Source organism: Malus domestica, chromosome 04 (assembly GCF_042453785.1).
Source record: "Malus domestica chromosome 04, GDT2T_hap1".
NCBI lineage: Eukaryota > Viridiplantae > Streptophyta > Magnoliopsida > Rosales > Rosaceae > Malus > Malus domestica.
This window is the reverse complement of record NC_091664.1, coordinates 24,199,137-24,221,451: the sequence shown is the minus strand read 5'-3', so window position 1 is coordinate 24,221,451 and position 22,315 is coordinate 24,199,137. Positions and strand designations below refer to the sequence as shown.

General features: G+C 38.3%; 1 protein-coding gene, 1 non-coding gene and 1 pseudogene across 3 annotated transcripts; 2 read left to right on the top strand and 1 right to left on the bottom strand.

Annotated features, from left to right (window-relative positions):
- Nucleotides 1-2,288: 2,288 nt before the first annotated feature.
- Nucleotides 2,289-4,764, bottom strand: LOC103426030 (protein trichome birefringence-like 3). Its single transcript, XM_008364123.4, has 6 exons — nucleotides 4,468-4,764; nucleotides 4,125-4,365; nucleotides 3,691-3,862; nucleotides 3,406-3,605; nucleotides 2,973-3,131; nucleotides 2,289-2,871 (listed from the first exon to the last, which is right to left on the bottom strand). The coding sequence occupies exons 1-6, from the start codon at nucleotides 4,655-4,657 to the stop codon at nucleotides 2,538-2,540; spliced, it is 1,296 nt and encodes a 431-aa protein (XP_008362345.1). The 5' UTR covers nucleotides 4,658-4,764; the 3' UTR covers nucleotides 2,289-2,537.
- A 4,128-nt stretch (nucleotides 4,765-8,892) lies between these two features.
- On the top strand, nucleotides 8,893-10,892 carry LOC139187434 (bifunctional monothiol glutaredoxin-S16, chloroplastic-like; annotated as a pseudogene).
- Nucleotides 10,893-11,596: 704 nt separating this feature from the next.
- LOC103426315 (uncharacterized) lies at nucleotides 11,597-19,742 on the top strand. Of its 2 annotated transcripts, none has more exons than XR_011580145.1 (6): nucleotides 11,597-11,735; nucleotides 12,741-12,875; nucleotides 18,298-18,400; nucleotides 18,567-18,661; nucleotides 19,454-19,499; nucleotides 19,673-19,742. It is a non-coding gene; the product is annotated as an uncharacterized protein (transcript). The 2 variants fall into 2 exon arrangements; XR_011580144.1 differs by having other exon boundaries at nucleotides 18,529-18,661.
- Nucleotides 19,743-22,315: the final 2,573 nt, after the last annotated feature.

Sequence of the window (22,315 nt, the reverse complement as noted above, 5' to 3'; positions counted from 1 at the left end):
AAGGACTTAAGTTGCCTGAAGCAACTAACAAACCATGAGGTATGTTCTCAATCAAATTAAGGCGATCACTATATGGGCTGAAACAATTTGGGCGAATGTGGTATAATCGTCTCAGTGAGTATTTGATTAAAGAAGGATATGCCAACAATGTCATCTGCCCTTATGTGTTCATTAAGAAATCAAATACTGGATTTGTTATAGTGGCAGTATACGTTGATGATATGAACCTAGTTGGAACCCCTGAAGAGCTCAATAAAATTGCTGAATATCTGAAAAGCGAATTTGAAATGAAAGACCTTGGAAAAACAAAATATTGTCTCGGCCTGCAGATCGAGCATTGTGCTAATGGAATTTTGGTCCATCAATCAGCTTACATTGAAAAGATACTGAAGCGATTTGGCATGGACAATGCTTATCTACTTAGCACCCTAATGGTCGTTCGTTCTTTGGACATTAAGAAAGATCAATTCCGTCCAAAAGAAGATGATGAACTGGTCCTTGGTCCAGAAGTACCATATTTGAGCGCAATAGGTGCTTTATTGTATTTAGCACAATGTACTAAACCAGATATAGCTTTTTCAGTTAACTTGTTAGCCAGGTACAGCTCTGCTCTAATAATTCGTCATTGGAAGGGAGTAAAAAATGTTCTACGATACCTTCGTGGGACAACATATATGAGTCTCTTCTACTCAGACAAGCCCACAAATGACCAGATCCTTGTTGGATACGTAGATGCTGGTTTTCTCTCCGATCCTCACAAAATACATATGTGTTCACTAATGGAGATACTGCAATTTCATGGCGATCAACGAAGCAAACGCTAGTTGCTACATCTTCCAATCACTCGGAAATAATTGCTTTACATGAAGCAAGTCGTGAATGTTCTTGGTTAAGATCAATGATCCATCACATCCGGAATTCATGTGGTCTACCTTCAAAGACAGACACTCCAACTGTCATCCATGAAGATAATGCAGCCTGTGTCGCCCAAATGAAGGAAGGATTTATCAAGGGTGATAAGACTAAACATATATCTCTAAGATTTTTCAGTGCACATAAGCTTCAGAAGGGTAAAGTTATTGAAGTCAGATAAATCTGTTCCAATGAAAATTTAGCAGACTTGTTCACCAAATCTCTACCAAAGTGCACATTTCAGAAGTTGGTGCAGGGAATCGGATTACATCGGCTTACAAATTTGAAGAATGCGGAATCAGGGGGAGATACAATTCATGGGGAGCATCCATGATACATGCATGTTGTACTCTTTTTCCTTCGATTATGATTTTTTCCCACTAGGTTTTTCCTATCAATGTTTTTAACGAGGCAACGTAAGCATGCTTAACACCATATCAACAATCCAGGTAAAGTTGTACTCTTTTTCCTTCGCTATGGTTTTTTTTTCCCACTAGTTTTTTCCAAGTAAGGTTTTAACGAGGCACTGATGTTAATATGTGGACATCCAAGGGGGAGTGTTGTAAACAGTTGGTATGTTTGCCCACATGTGTATAGTAAAGTTTCACATACTAATAGTAAATTTTGTAAGTTTTCGTTGAGGTGGCTCTATAAATAGAGCACTTCGGTTGTTCAAAGTGTGACAAAACATCAGAAAGAGAAAAGAAGAAGTATAATACTTTCAGTATTCCTCATTTTCTAATACTTGCAATACTTTTGTGGTGGTTTCGTCCTTGTTCTTAGCAAAGGTTATTTCTCTAACTTTTGACTATTTATAACACCACAAACTTTTGTTGGTATGCCAAGTTAACAGTCACCGTACCCTTTTTGTCGAATAAAGCTTGAGCTCGGCAAGTGGTGGATTGCCTTACCGGTAGAGCATTCCACTTTAATCTAATGTGTTTCAGACTCTTCCTGCTCTCTGTAGTTTGATGAATTTAGTGTAGATTATCCATCATTTGTCAAAAAATAAATAGTGAGATCAGAATATCATAGAATATGCATTAACTTTTTGGACAAGATGTTACAAGATACAATACCAGAAACATTCAATTTGAAGCCAAATAGTCGAAGGTGTAACAATTGTATACAGCGCGTACTTTCGGAGCACTTCGTCATGTGTCAGCACGCGAGGAGGCGATTGTATTAGGATGGTGGATGGTACGAATTTGGACGGTTGGATTGTTTAGTTTACCTCTGTTTAATGTTGAGAAACATGACTTGCAGGGCAATTTACCATGGTACATCAGCCAAAAATTTACCTGCTCCTGTTACAACTTACAACAGTAAACATCCCCCGTCCTGTCAAGGGGGGTAACTGGTAAGTCCTCCAGACCAATCACCATGACCTAGTTTATTGGATAAATTAGAATTTGCTACATTGCAGCATTATGTTACCAAAACACAAGAACATTGAAGAAACTAAGAAGTTGCTTCAGCAGCTTTTGCTGTACAAATTCAATTCATTACAACTGAAAAAAAAAAAATGAGACAAGAACTTGATCAGAAAGTAGAAACGTGTTACTTTCGATTGTTCTGCCTCTTGTTGTTTGATAGCGCTGCAGATTTACATGTGGTTCGTAGCGCTACAAATGTGCCATAAAAATTTGATTCCATGCGTCTGGAACTCCAGGAAGGCACCAATGTATACAATCTGAATTGTGCAGCACATCAGCCTTTTGTTCATCAGTTAGTAGGTTGCCTCCGGTTTCGGTGTAAACTTTTGTGTGAGCATCAACTCTGTGATTTGACATCTGCGTTACATTAAGTACTGAAACCGGAACTTTCATTTTGCGGATTACTTCGGACACCACGCGCATGACCCTCTTGTCCGAACCTGTTCCCCAGAATCCCTTTTTCATGTACGGCTTTGTTTCGTTGAAGCATTTCATCCCATCTGGATTTTCCCAGTCTGCACTTCTGTAGAATTAGAGATTTAACTTGTTACTCAAGTAATTAGTAAAAAACACTCAATTTTTATCTTGTGCTTAATCATAACAAGTTGTGTGAGAGAGAGATACCTCATGTGTGTAGGGGACATAGTAGTGAAAAAAACACGAGTCTTGTTCGGATTGATATTTAAGTCGACCCAGTTTGCCCATGTCTTCAATGCCATTCTGTAGGCAACCGGTGCATCCAATTCTTCATACCCTTCTTCACCATTTGGAAACGATCCCCAGCTGTGTTCAGATACACATTGTTGCTCAATTGATCAATCTTAAACCGAAAAGAAAATGACAATAATCCATTGGCATAGTTAATTTTCTTGAAAAATATGCACAAATAGAATGGGTCATGACTTTTAATCATAATAGAAGAGGTTAACTAAATAGACAATAAGCCGTATATAAAGCACTGTTTAGTGCACTTCATTGCTTTAATGTCACTCCTTTTCTATTATTTGTTAGAAGTTAGTAACCGACTCTATTTATGCATATTCTGTGAGAAACTTACTATGATTTGATCGTGTAGCCGCTCATCCACCAAACGTAAGTGTTGAACGCAAGGATATCAACTCCTGTCCAGTATTTCGCATGCTTGGCAACTGAATCCACTTTTAGTATTCTTTCCCTTGGATTTCCTATTATATGTTCATCAGAATTGGACTCAACCAGAAATGGCGCCCAGTAGAATTCAATAGTAGCATTATACTCCTGAAGAAGGAAAACTTTTGATTAGCTTCATCTCTTTTGTTTAATCGTTGGTTCAACCGATCAAAAACTAAGAATTATACGTTACCTTGGCTCTGAAGACTGTATGAGACCGCCCTCGTTGAATGGATTTTTGGTTCTCGGGTATGATGGATTCGACCATACAGACTAAAGATTGCCATTGACCTCTTTGCAAAGAATCCCCAACAAAAAGTAGTCTCTTTCCTCTGAGTTTCTTAAGTGTAACTTCTGGATCAAATCTACATATAAACTTGGAAACAAATACCTGTTAGAAAAACAATAGTTCATGCAGTAATTAAGTATATATAAATCCATAAACTTGCATATTATCACCACTCCGAAATAGTCATTATGCACTCGACCTCCCTTTAATTTGAAATCGGGAAGATGAAAGATGATTTTTTCGGAGTAAATAATATCTCCCAATAAATATATCAACATTAATTCTAGTCTGCACAAACGTGCATAGATGTGTTTTGACATGCATTGTAAGTTGTCAACCTTGGCAATGTACAATCTTCAATCTGCCATTGCCAGTAGCGATAGCCAGAATCCGGACGTCCATTCTTGACACACGAAACTTGTCTATCAAGATACGGGCAACTTCTGTCTGAGTAAAGAGGCTTGATCGAACGGTTGAACACCCATTCTCCATTCTCAACACTGCACTCCTCGGGGTTGAAAGCAAACCTATCATCTAATATGGAATCCCTTAACTTATCCTCGGTAGCATTTCTGTTTTCTGTTTGGTAGTGATTGGTGACCACAAAAATCAATTAGGAAATCTTTGTTGGAAAAAAAATCTCAACAGGAAAAAGAAAAATCAATAGTTATTTAGACTTACTATTTTTCGTAATGGCTTCGGGTTTGGAACATGATTTAATTTTGAAAAAAGGGTTGGAGGAAAGAATGATGCTAGTTCGTTCGGCGTAGAGGAGACTGATAAAGGCGATAGCGCAAACCATGATAACAGGAAAATGTAGCTTTCCTCGAACTGCTTTCATCGCGCCTGATGCAGAAGGAGGGAAGCTCATGGTTGGGAGAGAGTAGAGTACTGCAGAAAGCTTTTTGATTGTGGGAGAAGAAAGAAAAGGGAGGATTATATGAAATGATGTGTACAAACAGAATGATGAGGACTTAGTGAGAGAGGTGTTTTATTTTTGGGGGAACATTTTATATAGGGTTCTTGAGTAGGAGTAAAGCTAAAGGAATGGATTGGTTGGGTGGGAATTTTTTAACTTTTTTTTTTAAATTATTTAATGTTTAGGGGTAAGTTGCAAGGCTAACATCTCGCGTTCCTTTTGTGTCCTGTGCAAATGGATATAGTGGGGAGCTAGCCATAGCTTATATGATGATCATCCAACAACTATGTTTTTGTTTTCATATGCAAAAAAGTTCAGAATCCACGCCTCTCTCTATCTCACTCACTTTTGACTTATTTGGCTATGTAGTAGGATTCATCTATATATCATATATATTGATGTCTGTATATCTATATGTATGTATGTATGTATGTCTATGTATTTATGTAAATCTAATTGCCAATGAGGGTTGGTTGAGTTGGTAAGGTTCGTTCTCTTCGCTAAATTAAGGCTTAGGTTTGAGTCCCGCTGCCAGTAATCACTCTTGGTGGGCGATCTGTAAAAACAAAAAATGGAGCTAACCCCATTTATAAGTCTTCAAAGAGGGTTGTGGCATGCCCTAACCCTAGAATGGGGTAGCCTCCCCTCCTAAACTTTTTATGTACAAAAAAATAATCCGATTGGAGTATCTCTAAAGGAGATGTCAAAAGATAAATGTTAAATGTTAAATTTGATGGGTGACATGGCAATGTCAGATTTTCTCTTTTTCCAACCGATATGTTTTTTTTTGTTATGTATGATATTTGTAGGATTCATTTTAAAATGAAATCAATTAAAATAAATTTTCAAGATCTATAATTGGTGCATTAATAAGAGCCACACAATAAAATAATTAAAAATGATTTGACATTACCTTTTCTCATATGTCAATCCACATAGGATTGATATATCGATTGGAGCTTGCTCCTACCTTCAAAATTGATTACATGACATTCCACTTAGGATGTGATATCTCCTTTGAAAATGGTCTTAAAAGGAACAAATCCTTCACACTCGTAAATAACTATTATATAAGGAGAGATTCCCGGATTTACCTAATGGTCGAGGTCACCTAAAGAATCTGGGAGGGCCAAAAACACATTTGTTGACCATTTTCTATTATAATTACATGGAGCCACATGAAAATTGAGGCAGCCATGACAACATCTAGTCTACATATAGCGTCGCCACTAGTTCAACCGAGTGTATTTCATCTTACTAGTATTCGTCACGTGAAACATAATGAAAATATACAAATATGATGATCTACACTCGGTTGCATGTTAGAATCTCAGTATCAGCTATTGAAGTCTTGCTATTAGACTAACTACGTAGCTTGAATTGTATGAAGTGCATGTCTCTCGGTTGGTTGTAGTAATCAGCAGCCAAATCAACAAATGCCTTTCTTTTGGTTTACTTTTAGAAATATTTCATTTTCAGGTTGTTAAAAGGTTTATTGATTGAATGATGAGAGAGCATGTTGAGGTACTTGTACTGAATTTTCGATATGTAGCAGCAGTATATAAGTAACCACATATATGCTTGGTGCACATCGTCATAATCGTCATCTCGAGAAGTTTACCTATATTTAGAATGTTACTTCATTAGTATTTTAAGCCAATTATGTATTGTGAGTGTGTGTTGAGGATGAAGTTGGTGTTATTTTAGATGCAGGAGAGTTAAAAGAAGGAAGGACCATTTAATTAAGAAAATTGATTGGAGAACTAGTAATTCAGGAGTTAAATGATTCTTCGCCGCTGCCATATCTCCAAAGTGAATATTTTGGACTTTTGAAGTTGTAGTGGGAGAAAGGAACACCTCTTCTACGACCGTGTTGCCAAATGAAAGTAGTGTTCATGCGAACATCCTGAAAAATCCAAAACACTCACTTTTGGGATATAGTAGCAATGAATAATCTTTTAACCTCTGAATTATCAACTCTCCAATCACTTTTTTTTTTAATTAAATGACGCTTCCTCTTTTTAACTCTCCCCCATCTAAAATAACACAAACTCCGTCCTTTGTCAAAACATTTTAACCTCCCCAGTAGTGGTGTGATTGATTCGTATAATACTACTACTATGACTAGACTCAAGAAGTTCACTTATATTTAAGATGTCTCAATAACAACATTTTAAATCAATCACATATTGTGAGTGCGATTTAACATTCTCGCATAGTCGTGTTTGTAATACTGTCATATACATCGGGAGGAGACTCTTGATGCAGTTGATATAGACATGGTAACCTCCACATGATACAGTCCTGAACCAAATGAACGAAAATAGAACCGTATGATTCTGGAGAACTGATAGGCCAACCTAAAGATCCTGACTGAACCCACAAAAAACAAACTGTAAATTCTAAAATACGAATATAAACTTCTGAGATTTTGACCGAAATATGGAAAAGTCTGAATTAGCAAATCTGGCATGAACAAACAAGTACATGAAATTTGGGGTGGCAGCAACTTGTAAATGGTATGATGCTGTTGGCGTGGAAAATTAATCCAACCTAACATTGACATCATGTTCAAGTACGACAATAGTCCTTCCATGTCTATGATTGCTTAGCATTAATTTAAGGTTTGAAGTTAGCTGCAATTTTACTCCAAATCTGTCATACGATTAAGCATTTAATATAAATCATGATCAACTTGTAAGGTCCAACTCCATCATAGAAAGTATACTCTGGTGGGTAGGGCAGGTCTTGATATTTTAAGTCTGGGAGAGGAGACCCAAAAAAAATGTGCCTTCGAATAAGAATAATTATTTGCTTTCACAAGTATGATTTGGATAAACGTGCTTATTTTTTTATTGGTGACACGTTATATAATTTACAAATTTAGTTTACACATTAGTCTTTGTTAAAAGTTAGACTTGAATTGGAATGAATGTTTAAAAACTACAACCCACATAACAACTAGTTAGTAATTAAAAAAAAATTAACAACCAAACATAAATTTGTAAAAATTGGAAAGAATAAAAAAGCACATAGCATTTCGAACCCAAAACTCAAGACCTTTCATTAATTTTAAACAACAGAAATCATTGATTCTCATTAAACTTCTTAATTATTTAACCAAATTTTATAAAATTACACTCTTATGAAAAGAAATTCGTAAAAACAGAAAGTAAAAAAGCATACATATCGTTTCAAACCAAAGACCTTCTTGTTAATTTTAAACAACATAAACCACCACTTCTAGTTAAATCTCTTGATCATTTCACCAAATTTTATAAATTTATACTCTTATGAAAAGAAATTTGTAAAAATTTGAAAGTAAATAAATGAGTTTCAAACCTAAGACCTCATTGTTAACTTCAAACAAAAGAAACCACTATCTATGATTAAACTTGGTGATCATTTAGCCAACTTTTATAAATTTATACTCTTATGAAAAATACATATGAATGTACCACTCTAATAATTTTGGTCCCCCACTTTTTTTGGATCCCGGACGGTCCGTCATCCCACACTAGCTTGGTCGACCCTGGGTGGTGGTGACGGAATGGTGTGTGGAAGTGAAAATAGTGGTCCTTATTGCATCATGGTGGGTGGTGGAGTATCAAAGTCTATGAAAGTCCATCAAAATTTTAAGGGGAGAAGTTGAAATTGCAATAACAAAAAACATACCTTATAAAGATACATGAAGGTCTATGAATTTTTTAAAAATCCTTTAAAATCAATTAAATTTTGAATACACTATGTCATATTTGAATATCATAAGATTTTTATTGACTTTTTAGAAATCATAAAAAGTTTTTAGAGAAATGCAACCAAAATTCTCTCACTTCACTCAAAATGAGACTCTTTGCCACCTCATATTTTTGGTACTATGTTTTACAAGGTTGGTATGGGAACTGACGTTAAACTGCGAGGTGATAAAGAGTTCCAATTTTGAGAGAATCCCCTTTGCATTTCTTAAGTTTTTATTCAATACAAGGTGATTTTACTCCATAAAAGTCTATCTGAAATACACTTGATTTTAAGAGTCAAGCAGATTCCATCAAACTCCATACACAATATAACCCTATAAATCAATCACATATTGATACACATTTTAACTTTCACACGTAATAGTGATCGATTCTTGACTAACACGGGCTCAATGTTATCTATTTCCTTAGGTCCTTGACTCTTAGGCCCAACCCCACTAGCTACTCGCAAATAGCTGAGTCGGGTCAAAGCCCGAATCCCTTACCTCAACAATATCTGTTGATGTCCAACCAACCAGTGCTGTCGCCTCCCTCTGTCCGCTTATTCTCTTCTCACTCTTCCCAAAATACCCCTAATCCTTCGTTCAATTTACCCTCCAAAGCCCTCGCCTTTCCCTCCATTTCTCTCAAACCCTACACCGCAACCAAGGCTCGAGCTTTGGTCATCACTTCGCCGGTTAGTACTCTGGCAGAGGCCGATCTAATCCCCGTGCCGGAGGGAGCGGAGACCGGGATCTACGCCCTTTTTTTTATCAGAACGGCGAGCTGCAGTTCGTCGGGTTATCGAGGAACATAGTGGCGAGTGTTCTCTGACACAGGAAGTCGTTGCCAGAGCTTTGCTACTCCGTCAAGGTACGGACTTTTTCTGGGACCTTTATTTGTTACTAAAGTTTAGTTTTTGTGAATTTATTATTTTTTATTTTTTTATTTTTTTATTTTTGAAATTGAACATCTATATATTGATTCAAGAGTTAAATTCAATTTATTGTGAACTGAAGAATTCAATAAATAATATCAATTCAATTCAATTTTCGTTTTGTAATACAAGCGATATTGGGGACAGGGAATTCTAACTCGGGAACTCGGCCTAGTCAACCAACTGAGCTACAAATCCCTAATCCACATTGTTATTGATTTGTGTGGGAAATGCATACTCTGGTGAAAGAAGTGTTTTTTTCCCCTACAGGATAGAAGTTTATTGGATCGAATCGAAATGTTTAATCGGTACTGCAAAACTAGTATAAATGTACAAGGAACTATGTAATATTGCTCTACTAACAGTGATGGTATTGTACTGTAGGTTGGGGTGGTAGATGAACCAGATAGGGCGGTTCTAACGAAGCTCGGAAATCATGGATGGAAGAACACATAAAAGCAACCGGGAAGGTTCCTCCGGGAAATGAATCAGGCAATGCCATATGGGTCCGAAAGCCACCACCAAGGAAGAAGAAGCCTGGTCTCCGGCCTAACACCCCGTCCTAATGTGCAGCTGACAGTGCCATTGACCGGTTGGTGAAAGAGAACAAAGTCGTGGCCTTTATTAAGGGCTCGAGAAGTGCCCCATTGTGCGGATTTTCGCAGAGGGTTGTTGGCATTATTGAAAACCAGGGGGTGGATTATGAGAGCGTTGATGTGCTTGATGAAGAGTATAATAGTGGATTGAGGGAGACTCTGAAGAAGTATAGTAACTGGCCAACTTTCCCGCAGATATTTGTGAATGGGCTTGGGGGCTGTGATATTCTAGGTTCCATGCAGGAGAAGGGTGAGCTTTCCAGCTTGTTTAAAAAGTGATTGTTCAAATTTTGGTCCGTCTATGTGTTCAAATTTTGGTCCGTCTATTTAGATTGCCAGAGTTGAGCAGGGATATGTGATATTGAAACTGCACCAGGCAATCGAGTTCGTATTCATATAAATTGTCGTTTGGGCAGTCGTGTGTAGGTCTTCGATCTTCTCTCTCCTAGTATCGCTTGTGTCAAAACCACAAATGAACAGTGAATTGGGGTGAATTTTGAGTTATTTACAAAATTGCCACCGCCTCTTCACTTCAGATTGGAAATTTCGATTTATTTACGAAGTTGCCACCGCTTCTCCCGTGCACGTGTTGACCATCGCAGATAAGGTGTTCCGTCGGTCTCAATCAAAGTGGGTTGAGGATGGAGACAGAGGCAAGGGAACTCAGAAGATATCTGTTTTGTTGAGCTAACAAGAAAAGGGGAGAAACAACGAGAAAGTGCGAATCTGAGAATCTGAAGTAAAAAATGATTAGTGGGGTTTTAGTTTCTGGCACTTTCTTCCCTGCTTTCTAAACCCAGAAGCAGCAGCTTTTTCTCTAAACCCCTTCAAGCTCTGGAATTGTTCAGAATGAATTTCTTCTCGTTAATGTAAGGGTTTTCTTGAAATTGAGCAATAACAGTTTTTGGTATTGAATAGACTGGTGGTGAATTGCAGGGATAGTACTATTAGCATAAGTAGTGATAGTGGAAACATTGAATAAGAATAGGAGGAAGATATATTGAAGCAAAATTTTCATTTTCTAGATGCTTAATTTGCTAAGCTTAATTAGCAGATAAAGTAATCAATAACAATTGAACAACTCGGGTGACTTCTATAGACATGGCCATTGGCCAGCGATTGGTGAAAAGGCGTCAGATTTATGTGGCTTGAATATGTCCTCTATGGGGTTGTCATTAAATTCTAAGGGCCATTATAATGGTCCTAAGAATACTCTTCTCTTTTTTTTTTTTTGAAAAAACGTGTCTTATCTCCTTTTTTTTTTTGTGGAAAAAAGGTCCCTCTAGCCCCTGCTTTAGGTTACATTTATAATGGCCCTGAAAATTTAATGCCAACCCCATAGAGGACATAGTCAAGCACATAAACCTGACGCCTTTTTACTAATTGTTGGCCAATGGCCATGCCTATAGAAGTCACCCAACCATTATGCGTTGTTCAATTGTTCTTGATTACTTTCTCTGCTAATTAAGCTTAGCAAATTAAGCGTCTGGAAAATGAAAATGTTGCTCTAATATTTCTTCCTCCTATTCTTGTTCAATGTCTCCACTATCACTACTACCTGTTCTAATAGTACTATCCCTACAATTCATCACCAGTGTATTCAACACCAGCAAGCAACTATTGTTGCTCAATTTCAAGAAAACCCTTACATTCGAATATGACAGTTCCCAATGATGGATTCGGTTCCCAAGCTCCGACAATTCTGTCTGTGGCAAATAGAATTCAGGAAGAGTGGAAGATACTGAAGAAGGATTTGCCAGGCAAGTTCTTCCGTTTTTTATTTTGAATTTCCTTTTAAATAACTGTTTTGAATTAATAGTAGTGAAGTTTTCCCATACTTAGCCTATTCATTTTTATCAAATATTTTGCACTGACTATTTCATGATGCTGACTGCTGTAATTAATTTGGTTTTGTTTGGAGTTGAGAATATATGGACTATAGTTGTTGGATTGGTGTTTGTACTATAGAAACTCAGATGTGCTTACCCCCTTTTCATTGACATCCACATATACAATATTTGTTAGAGCTTATGAGACAATAATGGATTGTGTGAGAGCTGTAATTGTTGGGGTGGAGGGTACTCCTTACCATGATGGTCTCTTCTTCTTTGATGTTTGCTTCCCCAGTGGCTATCCCAATGTACCACCAGTATGTGATAATTTTGAACGCCTAGAATTGATTTGTATCTGTTTACATCTTCGGCCTAACCGGGAACTCCGTTATGCGGAATGTCTACTACCACTCTGGTGGCCTTCGATTTAATCCAAATTTGTACAATTGTGGAAAAGTATGCCTTATTCTTAGTTCTGGACAAACCAAATTGCATGTGTATTTGGTGGTTTTCTGCATTTTTGGCATCTTCATTTTCCTACTTTTGTGGTCTTTGCTTTCATTTTACTGGAACTACCCTGCTTCTTTCTCATGGTCCTTAAACGTGTGCAAGTTTGTATTTTTCTGATGGATTATACTATTGGGAACTTAGTTACTTTTATTTTTTTATATTTGTTTGTTGGGTTTGTTGTTTTCAGAAAATGATTGAAACTCTGTAATCTGTATATAGAGTGTTAAATGAGTATATGATTAATGGGGGGGATTTTGTTTTCGAAAGGACAGTTTACATGTTTTGTGTCAATTTGGCTGCGATAGTAAGATTACTTCATGGAACAGTGTAATTGTAGTGGCATGTGAATGTCGAATTTTTTCTTAATTTAATTTCGGAAAGAAATGTGTTTAACTGTATATGATGAAGTTAGCATCCTTATAGGTTGGGAACTCAATTAGTGCACCATTAGTTGTGCAAATGTCTGAATATTGGTGCTTTTTCCGGAAAAGGTGCTTTTTGTTTTCTGGAACCGTTTGGAGAGCACACGACTTGAGGATCTCAGACCCAAGGTAAAAGGTAAAAATCTCTGGCTTCCTTTACTGATGTAAGCTTGCATGAAAGAGAGAAACAATAACCAAAAATTTATCTGAAGAGAACTAAGAATTTTGAAGCCAATTACATTGGCTTAAGAATTGCTTAGGGGACAACTTGCACTCGATCGACAGTTTTATTTATTTACCTCTGGTTTCTTGCTCGGAAAATATTATTTCCAGCCCTCAAAACTTAACCAATTGAAATTTCTATTTGGGCAACAACCAACACATAATTCCAATAAAAAAGAAGTAGCGAGAAGAAGAATGTAACACAGAGACACATGCATGTGAAACTTCATAGCTAGATTTTATTATTTATCATAACTCAGTACGGAAAAATCACAGACGGTGCCTTGATAGGTTTAGACCTGGCATTTTGGACCCGACCCGGTAATATTAGTGTTTGGGTGGATGCTTAACGGGTCGGGTCGCTAACGGGTGAATCCGTTAACAACCCGTTAAATAACAGGTCACTTTGGGTCAACCCGTTAAGACCCGTTAGCACCCGTTAGTTGAGGATGCTTTAATAATTTTAGTAAAGTCTTGACAACAAAAAATAAACTTTATGCAAAAAAAAATAATAATAATTAGCTTCAACAAAAGAAAATTCAAAGAACTTAGCGAAGAAGGCTTTGGTGATTTAACACAATACGTTGAAATGAAGGAAAGCTTATTTATTGATATCCCCGATAAATTACAAATATGTACATATACTTGAGTCAAAATAAACAAACAAGAGGGAGCCTTCACAAAGGTTGCTTAGGAGAAGTCTCGGCAGTCGGTAGAGCCCCAGAAAGAGAAGGCACCGGAGGGGGATCATTCGGAGCCTCAGTACTGGACAGAACCCTAGAAGGAGGAGGCATCAGAGGTTGATCATTTGGAGCTTCATTACGCGGTACAGCCCCAGAAGACGAAGGCAATAAATGCCTTTGGAACAAACCCACAAATCTCTGATGATCAAGTAAAACCTGACCATCAGATTCCTTCATCTGGTCAAGCTTCCTCTTCATGTTTGTAGCATAGTCATGTGCGAGCCGGTGCAACTGTTTATTCTCATGCTTGAGCCCTCTAATCTCCTGTTTGAGACTCATCACTTCAGCCGCCAATGATTCAACTTGGCGGGTTCGAGCAAATAGGCGTTGGGCCATATTAGACACAGAACCTGCACACTGAACACTAAGAGCCAGAGAATCCTTAACAGCCAACTCATCAGACCGTTTGGAAAGTAGTCTGTTATCTTTGGGAGTGAGAAGGTTCCTGGCCACTACCGCAGCGGTCATATCATTCTTCATCACGGAATCCCCAACGGTAAGAGGACCAGTAGGGGAGACGAAGGATGGGCGCCATATGTTGTCTGGAGAAGGCGGGGCTGCCTCTTCAACAAGGTTCAAGTCAAAACGACGGTCGGAGGGGCCAGACATTTTCAAAGGTGTAGAAAAGAGAAGAGGTCGGACAAATCAAGATCTTAGAAGTGCAAGAATGGAGCTTCTACTGGTGGATATTCAAGTGTGCTTTGGAACTTAATGTCAGCCTCTATAAAAATCTGCACTCGACGAAGCTTCAGAAATTGAAGAGGCGTTTGCTTTCTCAAAAGCTGGGCTGCTCAGAGACCACGAGGGTCGATCTCAGAAATTGAAGAGGCGTTTGCTTTCTCAAAAGCTGGGCTGCTCAAAGACCACGAAGGCCGATCTCAGAAATCGAAGAGGTTTGCTTTCTCAAAAGCTGGGCTGCTCAGAGACCACGAGGGCCGATCTCAGAAATCGAAGAGGTTTGCTTTCTCAAAAGCTGGGCTGCTCAGAGACCACGAGGGCCGATCTCAGAAATCGAAGAGGTTTGCTTTCTCAAAAGCTGGGCTGCTCAGAGACCACGAGGGTCGATCTCAGAAATCGAAGAGGCACCTACTTTTCCAGCCTTGTCAGCACCTGTCACACGCACACTCAGCTTTGCGGAAATTATGAGCATTCTGTCGAAGATTTCTGGCGAAGTAGAAAGCACATGAATCGTACTGTTCAATTACCCACTTCCCACACGCAACAGTAGCTCATGGGTACCACATATAACTTTGCCAAAGTCCTCTGACAAAGTTGAGACTACTTTTCCAGCCTTGTCAGCACCTGTCACACGCACACTCAGCTTTGCGGAAATTATGGGCATTCTGTCGAAGATTTCTGGCGAAGTAGAAAGCACATGAATCGTACTGTTCAATCACCCACTTCCCACACGCAACAGTAGCTCATGGGTACCACATATAACTTTGCCAAAGTTCTCTGACAAAGTCGAGACACGTGAAGCTTGCAACTCTCACTACATCGCTTTGACCAAAAAGGGTAAAAGAATAGCAAAGAAACAACACTAACAAAGTTTAGACACATAAATTTTGACGGCCTAGCTACCATATTATTACCCACAAGGGTAAAGGAACAGTACCACTGCTGGATAATTGGAAAGTCCCGGTGTGTCAACCTCTGTGCTTCATGGCAAGGTAGACTAGCAAACATGCCCAACCTTTACTCACATTCGAGAAAACACTCCCAACAAGATTGCTTGCCCCAAAATCGAAGAGGCATCGCCCTCCGAATCTCGAGAGCCAGACTCCCAACATGATTACTTTCTCAAAAATCGAAGAGAGGGTAAAGGAACAGTACCACTGCTGGATAATTTGAAAGTCCCTGTGTGTCATCCTCTGTGCTTCGTGGCAAGGTAGACTAGCAAACATGCCCAACCTTTACTCACATTCGAGAAAACACCCCCAACAAGATTGCTTGCTCCAAAATCGAAGAGGCACCGCCCTCCGAATCTCGAGAGCCAGACTCCTAACATGATTACTTTCTCAAAAATCGAAGACACCGCTCTCCGAATCTCGAGAGCCAGACCCCCAGCATGATTGCTTTCTCAAAAATCGAAGAGGCATCGTTCTCCGAATCTCGAGAGCCAGATCCCCGACAGGATTGCTTGTTCGAAAACCGAAGAGGCACCACTTTCCCAACTTCAAGAGCCGGATCTCCTTGGATAAAGCTTGTCTGTAATCTTCACACGCAACATCAGCTTTCCAGATACCACAGACCACTTTTTCAAAGTGCTCTGACAGAGTTAAAACTTGTGAAGCTGGCAGCTCCCACTACCGTGCTATGACCAAGCAGGGTAAAGGAATAGCATTATTACTTGATGTTAGGGAGACTCCTATATATGTCGACCTCCATTCCCAACGGACAGGCAGACCTGCAAAAATGCTCAACCCTTCCTCTTATCTGAGAGGGCACTCCCAACGAAGCCTTTCGAAATATTCAGCTTTCTTTCCCCCCGATAATACCTCTGTAAACAAGCTATACTAGAGCAAGAATATCTCATATCATCAGGGTTAAAAGCAAGAGTATCCCATATCATGCTTTTTCCCTGTCTTTTCCTTTGGCCTTGTTCTTACCTGCAAGACAAGGAGAAAGAGAGCAATCAGTCAGCACTTGGAATCAAGCTTCCAGCCAGGAACTGACTGCCTGGAACCCCTTACCCTGGCATTGCTCTCGAGTACTCATCTTCAACATCTTATGCTTCCAAGGAAGATACCGCATCTGCCTGAGGAACATATAGGGCAAGTGAGAAGGATACAAGGAAGCATGTGGAGACAAGCGTAACAGCACACGTGCCGATACATCCACTACTCTGTCAAAAGCAAAAGTATCCCATATCAGCAGGGTCGAACGTACTCTAGATTTGATGGACTTGTTTTGACCCTCAAATTCTTCAGTCGGCCTTATACTTTGGAGGAAACCAGAAAACCCTCCAGCCCAGTTCAAGAATAAGCCTGTGGAAAGTTACTTCTTCAAAAGCAAAAGTATCCCATATCATCTCTTCTCATTTTTCTTCTCTTTATCCTTCATGCTGCCTGCAAGATAGGGAGAATGTGAACAATCAGCCGGAGCTCTGATTGCTTACCTTGTCTGTTACCTCTTTCAGCAGATCCCCTAGCTCGGCGACTTGGGGGACTCCTACTACATGGTTTGTATCGCGCTTGACCAAGCCTGAAACTACAAGTAAGCTTCAAGTGACATTGATACATTACCTTGTGCATCTCCACCAGTTACAGATACCACCCCTGGATGGAGGAAGAGTACTTCCAGAAAAGATTCCACATCTACCTATGAGACAGATAAGGAAAGTCAAGCCGATACCACACTCCGGGACTTAGAAGTTTTGTGGTTACGAGATCATTCTCCCACAATATTTCCTAATGTCATTTGTACTAAATCATTCACTTGTACTCCCTAAAGGAGAGCTTGAACCTATGTACTTGTGTAAACCCTTCACAATTAATGAGAACTCCTCTATTCCGTGGACGTAGCCAATCTGGGTGAATCACGTACATCTTGTGTTTGCTTTCCTATCTCTATCCATTTATATACTTATCCACACTAATGACCGGAGCAATCTAGCGAAGATCACAAAAAGTGACCGTTTTCGCTACCTAGGATCTATCTTGCAAGAGAACGGAGAATTAGATGGAGATCTCAACCATAGAATACAAGTTGGATGGATGAAGTGTAAGAGTGTATCCGGCGTGTTGTGTGATCGTCGTAGGCCACTGAAGCTCAAGGGAAAATTTTATAGGACGGCAATAAGGCCAACGATGTTGTATGGCACAGAATGTTGGGCGGTGAAGCATCAACACGTACACAAAATGGGTGTAGCGGAGATGAGGATGCTTCGTGAGATGTATGGGCACACGAGAAAGGATAAGATTGGGAATGAGGATATCCAAGGTAAAGTAGGAGTAGCCAAAATTGAAGGAAATATGAGAGAAAATCGGTTCCGGTGGTTTGGACATGTGCAAAGAAGGCCTACTGACGCTCCGGTTCGAAAATGTGACTACGGGACAGAAGTTCAGGGCCGAAGGGGTAGAGGAAGGCCTAGGAAAACTTTGGAAGAGACCCTAAGAAAAGACTTGATTACTTGGATCTAACGGAGGACATGACACAAAACCGAGCGCAATGGCGTTCTAGGATTCATATAGCCGACCCCACTTAGTGGGAAAAGGCTTTGTTGTTGTTGTTGTTGTTAACGGGTGACCCATTAGCTTAACGGGTCGGATTCGGGTGACCCGTTAGCTTAACGGGTTGGGTTCGGGTGACCCGTTAACTTAAGGTTGAACCCGACCCAAACCCAATAAACCCGACCCGTTTACAGGTCTAGATAGGTTTAGGGTTTTACCTGAGATAAATTGCAGTGCACTCTCTGTGCTAAACGTTTTTGATTCAAAGCGGTCAGGATGCTAAGTTATAAAGATTTTTCCTTTAAATTTCTGGGTTCTTTTGTGATTTCATTTTATCTGAATTATTCATTTAATGTTTGAGATGCACTACCTTGCATACTATTATTCTCTTTTGGCTATAACAAGAAACTTGATTGTGCAGATTGTATTTGTTTTGGGATCTATAAAAGGATATTACATGGAACATATCTTGGCTGTTGATACCATATTTGGATTCTAAACTCTCCAAAGCTGCCTTCATCTGGGTTATTTTCTCAACATTCTCTTTTTCGTTTACGGTTGGTTTCGTATACCATTGCAAGTGTTAAATTTGTGATTTGTTGTTTATGTAGTAAAAAAATAGGATGGTTTTATTTTTTTTGTGAGACTTAAGAGGTTACCTTCTGCAAACGCATAAATGGACTTTTGAAGAAGGCTGTTGACCTCTCTATCCTCTACGATGCTGAAGTTGCCCTCATGATCATCTTCTCTCCCTCTGGCATGGCCTGCCAATCTGCAAGCCACGAGTACGTTTAATTAACAAATAATTTAACTAGCTAACTAGGTTTGATGATTATCTTTTCAATTAATATATGGTTTTGCTAACGTGTGATGCAGCATAAATAGGACCATTTCCATGTATAGAGGTGAAGTAGGGTTGCCTGAAATAATATCACAAAGAATGGTGCGGGAATTTTGATATTGGGTAGATTTTTATGAATTGTTCTAGAGCTAAAGGTTGAAATGATCTTATTCACTTTGACCTTTTCTAGAAGCTATTTGTTAAGGGTTGTTAATTTGGCAAAATGAGTTTTTCATGCTACCATTTTGTTTAAATGTAGAAACAAAAACTAATATCCATGAAAAGAAAGATGAGTTACAAGGAAAGATGGGATATCAGTTTAAGCATGACTGAAAGTTAGAGTGTAATGCTTGGTAATCATCTATTGCTACAAGAGGAAATTAAAAAAACTTTGTTATTTGATTCTCCGCATTTTCATTGCTGATTTGTCTATGAACACTTAAATTTTGGTTTGCCTTTATTAATCTTGAGTTCACTCTTTTCTATACAATGTTGTATGAATTAGTGTGTTAGGATTTTGTATCATGTTGTGTGAGTTAATGTTTTCTGTTCTGTGTTGTGAATGATTTTGCATTCGTTGCTGCTAGGTTTTTGTCCCAGTGTTTATACAATACTTTGTAATATTTAAATGTAATTAATTTCAAATTCTTACAGAAATGGTTATAATGTAGACATAATTATGTGAATTACTGAGTTTTCGAAAGAAAGTAATTTCAATTTTTTGATATTTGGTCAGGCACAAGAAGTGGAATTGAAAAGTAGAGAAAGCAGCCGAGCTTCAGGTAATAATGGTGAATGTATTTTTGTGTAGATTTTGGATACATTTTTTTGTTTTGTCAAATTACATTTTGTTGTGCTACGTGGTGTAGAATCTTCCTAGAATCAATGCCTGAGATGACTGATAAAGGATAAGGTGTTATTTGATGGTTTTATCTGTTTTTAATTGTTGGTGCAGAGCTTGACAAAATTGTAACTGCACTGATGTTCTCCTCCAACGAAACCGTCAATTGCCTCCTCGCTCAAGGTTCTCCCCCTATCTCTCTCTCTCTCTCTCTCTTTCTCTCTCACTTTGTCTCTCTAAAATCTTTACCCGTTAAATTTATTTGTCTAATTTTGAATTTGAAGTTTTGGTTTTTTTTGTTTTAGGCCAAATAAAAAAATTAGTGTTGGACCAACGCATAGCTATAGTATGTGACAATATAGTGGATTCTATGAATTATTGAAGAAAAAATATTTATTGGGTTGAAGTAAAATTTTCATTTAATTTATCAAGTTTTGTGCTTTCCCTACTAATATCAATTTTCGAAAAATAATGTCATGCTTTGTTGGGCTATTTCCCAGAAAACCCTCTCCGTGTTCCCAGAATCAGCATCTGGGGTATCCTTCCTTATTTGCAGTTTCTCCTTTTACCCAAACTCAGTATTTGGGACATTCTTCCTCTCTGTATCTTTCGGAGAAAACTGAATGTTCTATGCTGCACAGAAAAGGATGTTGCCTAATGCTTACCGGTTGTTCACATGTACATTTCTTTTATACTTTTTGTTGATAAAGGATAAGTTGCAAATATAGTTGGAGTCTGATGGGTCTCATGATATTCTTATGTAATCTTGATTTTCTTTCAGGCTTATGTCCCGTTGTCAATAAAAAAAAGGAAGTTTTAACGAAAAGCTCCCGGTACTGTTCATTTTAACGAAAAATCACATTTTTACACTAAAAAGTCAAAGCTGATATTATTCATTTTACCCTTTATTTTGTCCTTATCATTAAAATTCAAAGTTTTCAAGCCATTTTCATTAGTATTCTTTAAAAAAAAATGGTTTGTGAGATTTTTATTTTCACATACGCTAATCAATGCAAAATTTGGAAAAAAAGACTAAGACTTCAAAGTCTATAAATCAACAAATCAACTCAACAATATCACAATTCCACAGCATGACATATCATCTACTTTCTTCTTCCACTTGGCTATGCTGGTATTTGTGTGTTGGGGTGAAATTTTGCGCCCTCTTCCTCACTTTCTTTCTTTGAGCACCTTTATTAGTCAGTCAATAGCCTTTTAGCCGGTTAGCCCCACTAGACAGATGTGGAAAGACTTCAAAATCAACACGCAAAAGTCAATGCAAAAAAAGCGCAAGTCTTTGAGCACCTTTTACCCAATTGGCTGGCCAATGGTCCTACTATACAGATGTGGAAAGACTTCAAAGTAAACAAAGCACAAGTCTTTTGGACTGTAGCTAGTTGCAGGTTTCAGCCTCAATCAAAATTAAAGACAGATAAATGAAGAAACTGAAGAGAAATAGAGACAATTAAAGTTTACAAACGCTTGGACCAACTCAAAAGACTTGCACAAATTAAAACAATATTAACTAAACATTAATCTGATGGAAAATCAGAAGTTCGATTTTTGTTACAAAACTTAAAACACTAATTTAGAGGCCTAAGTGACCCTGGATGATCAAAATTCATCCCATCTCGTGGCATCGTTTCCTTTCTGAAAAAGTATTATGGGTCCTCGTAGCTCGGACACCAAATAGACAAATTTTCATTGCGTCCTTTTGTCTTTTGACGATTATCTCCTCGATCTATTCTGCCATTTGTTCTACATAACTTCGTCCAATCCTTGTGTACACGCAGTGCTGTGCTGGCCCTACCCACTCTCCTTTTCCATGCCCGTCCTTTTTTAGTAAGGAAAACTAATGAAAATGGCTTGAAAACTTTGAGTTTTAATGATAAGGATAAAATAACGGGTAAAGTGAATAGTACCAGGTTTGACTTTTAGTGTAAAAATGTGGTTTTTCGTTAAAGTGAACAGTACCGTGGATTTTTTGTTAAAACTCCCTTTTTAGTACCCTTCTTTTATGGCAAATGCATAGAGGAGAAGATAACAAAGACTTGATAAGTCAAGCCAACCACACATTTCATGCGTGGAAGCCTTTTGCAGTTCCATAAGATCATTAATAATTTAATATTTAAGCCAATCAACACATAATATAAAAAAATTTAACATTTCAAGAATTTTAATTTTCTAAACATCCACACATCTCACACATTCTAATTCAATTGAAAGATTAAGGTTTTTGGGAAATTTTGATAACTAGCCACTTTTTGTACCATAAAATGAGTTTTAGCCAACCTTTTACAATCATTACAAGTTTAACCAAATTCTATGTAAAATTTCAAGAATACCCTTGAATTAAAACACTAATTACCCTCTCTCATCCCTTCCCTTTTCTTAGCAGAAATGCCCGCAAACCAGAGAGACCCGAGACCACAAAATCAGGTCGAGGTGGACTCTCAAACTGGCCAACGGCAACCGATCCATTTTTCCTCTTTATGGTGGATTTTCTTTGCTACAGAGAGCCATTGGCCTTACCCACAATACCCTTCCTTCGTCATCGCCCACCCCTTTTGTACCTATTCATTAGTTAACAACATTTGCATCACCAAATTAATATCAATGGTGTTGTGAATTCCAGCATCGAAAGCAAGCTTAAGCTTCGTCCAAAGCCATCTGTGCAAACATTATAGTGAGAGAGTCCCAATCAAGACTACTTGTTCTTAAATCTTAATTATTTATTTCTTATTTTGATAGCAAAAA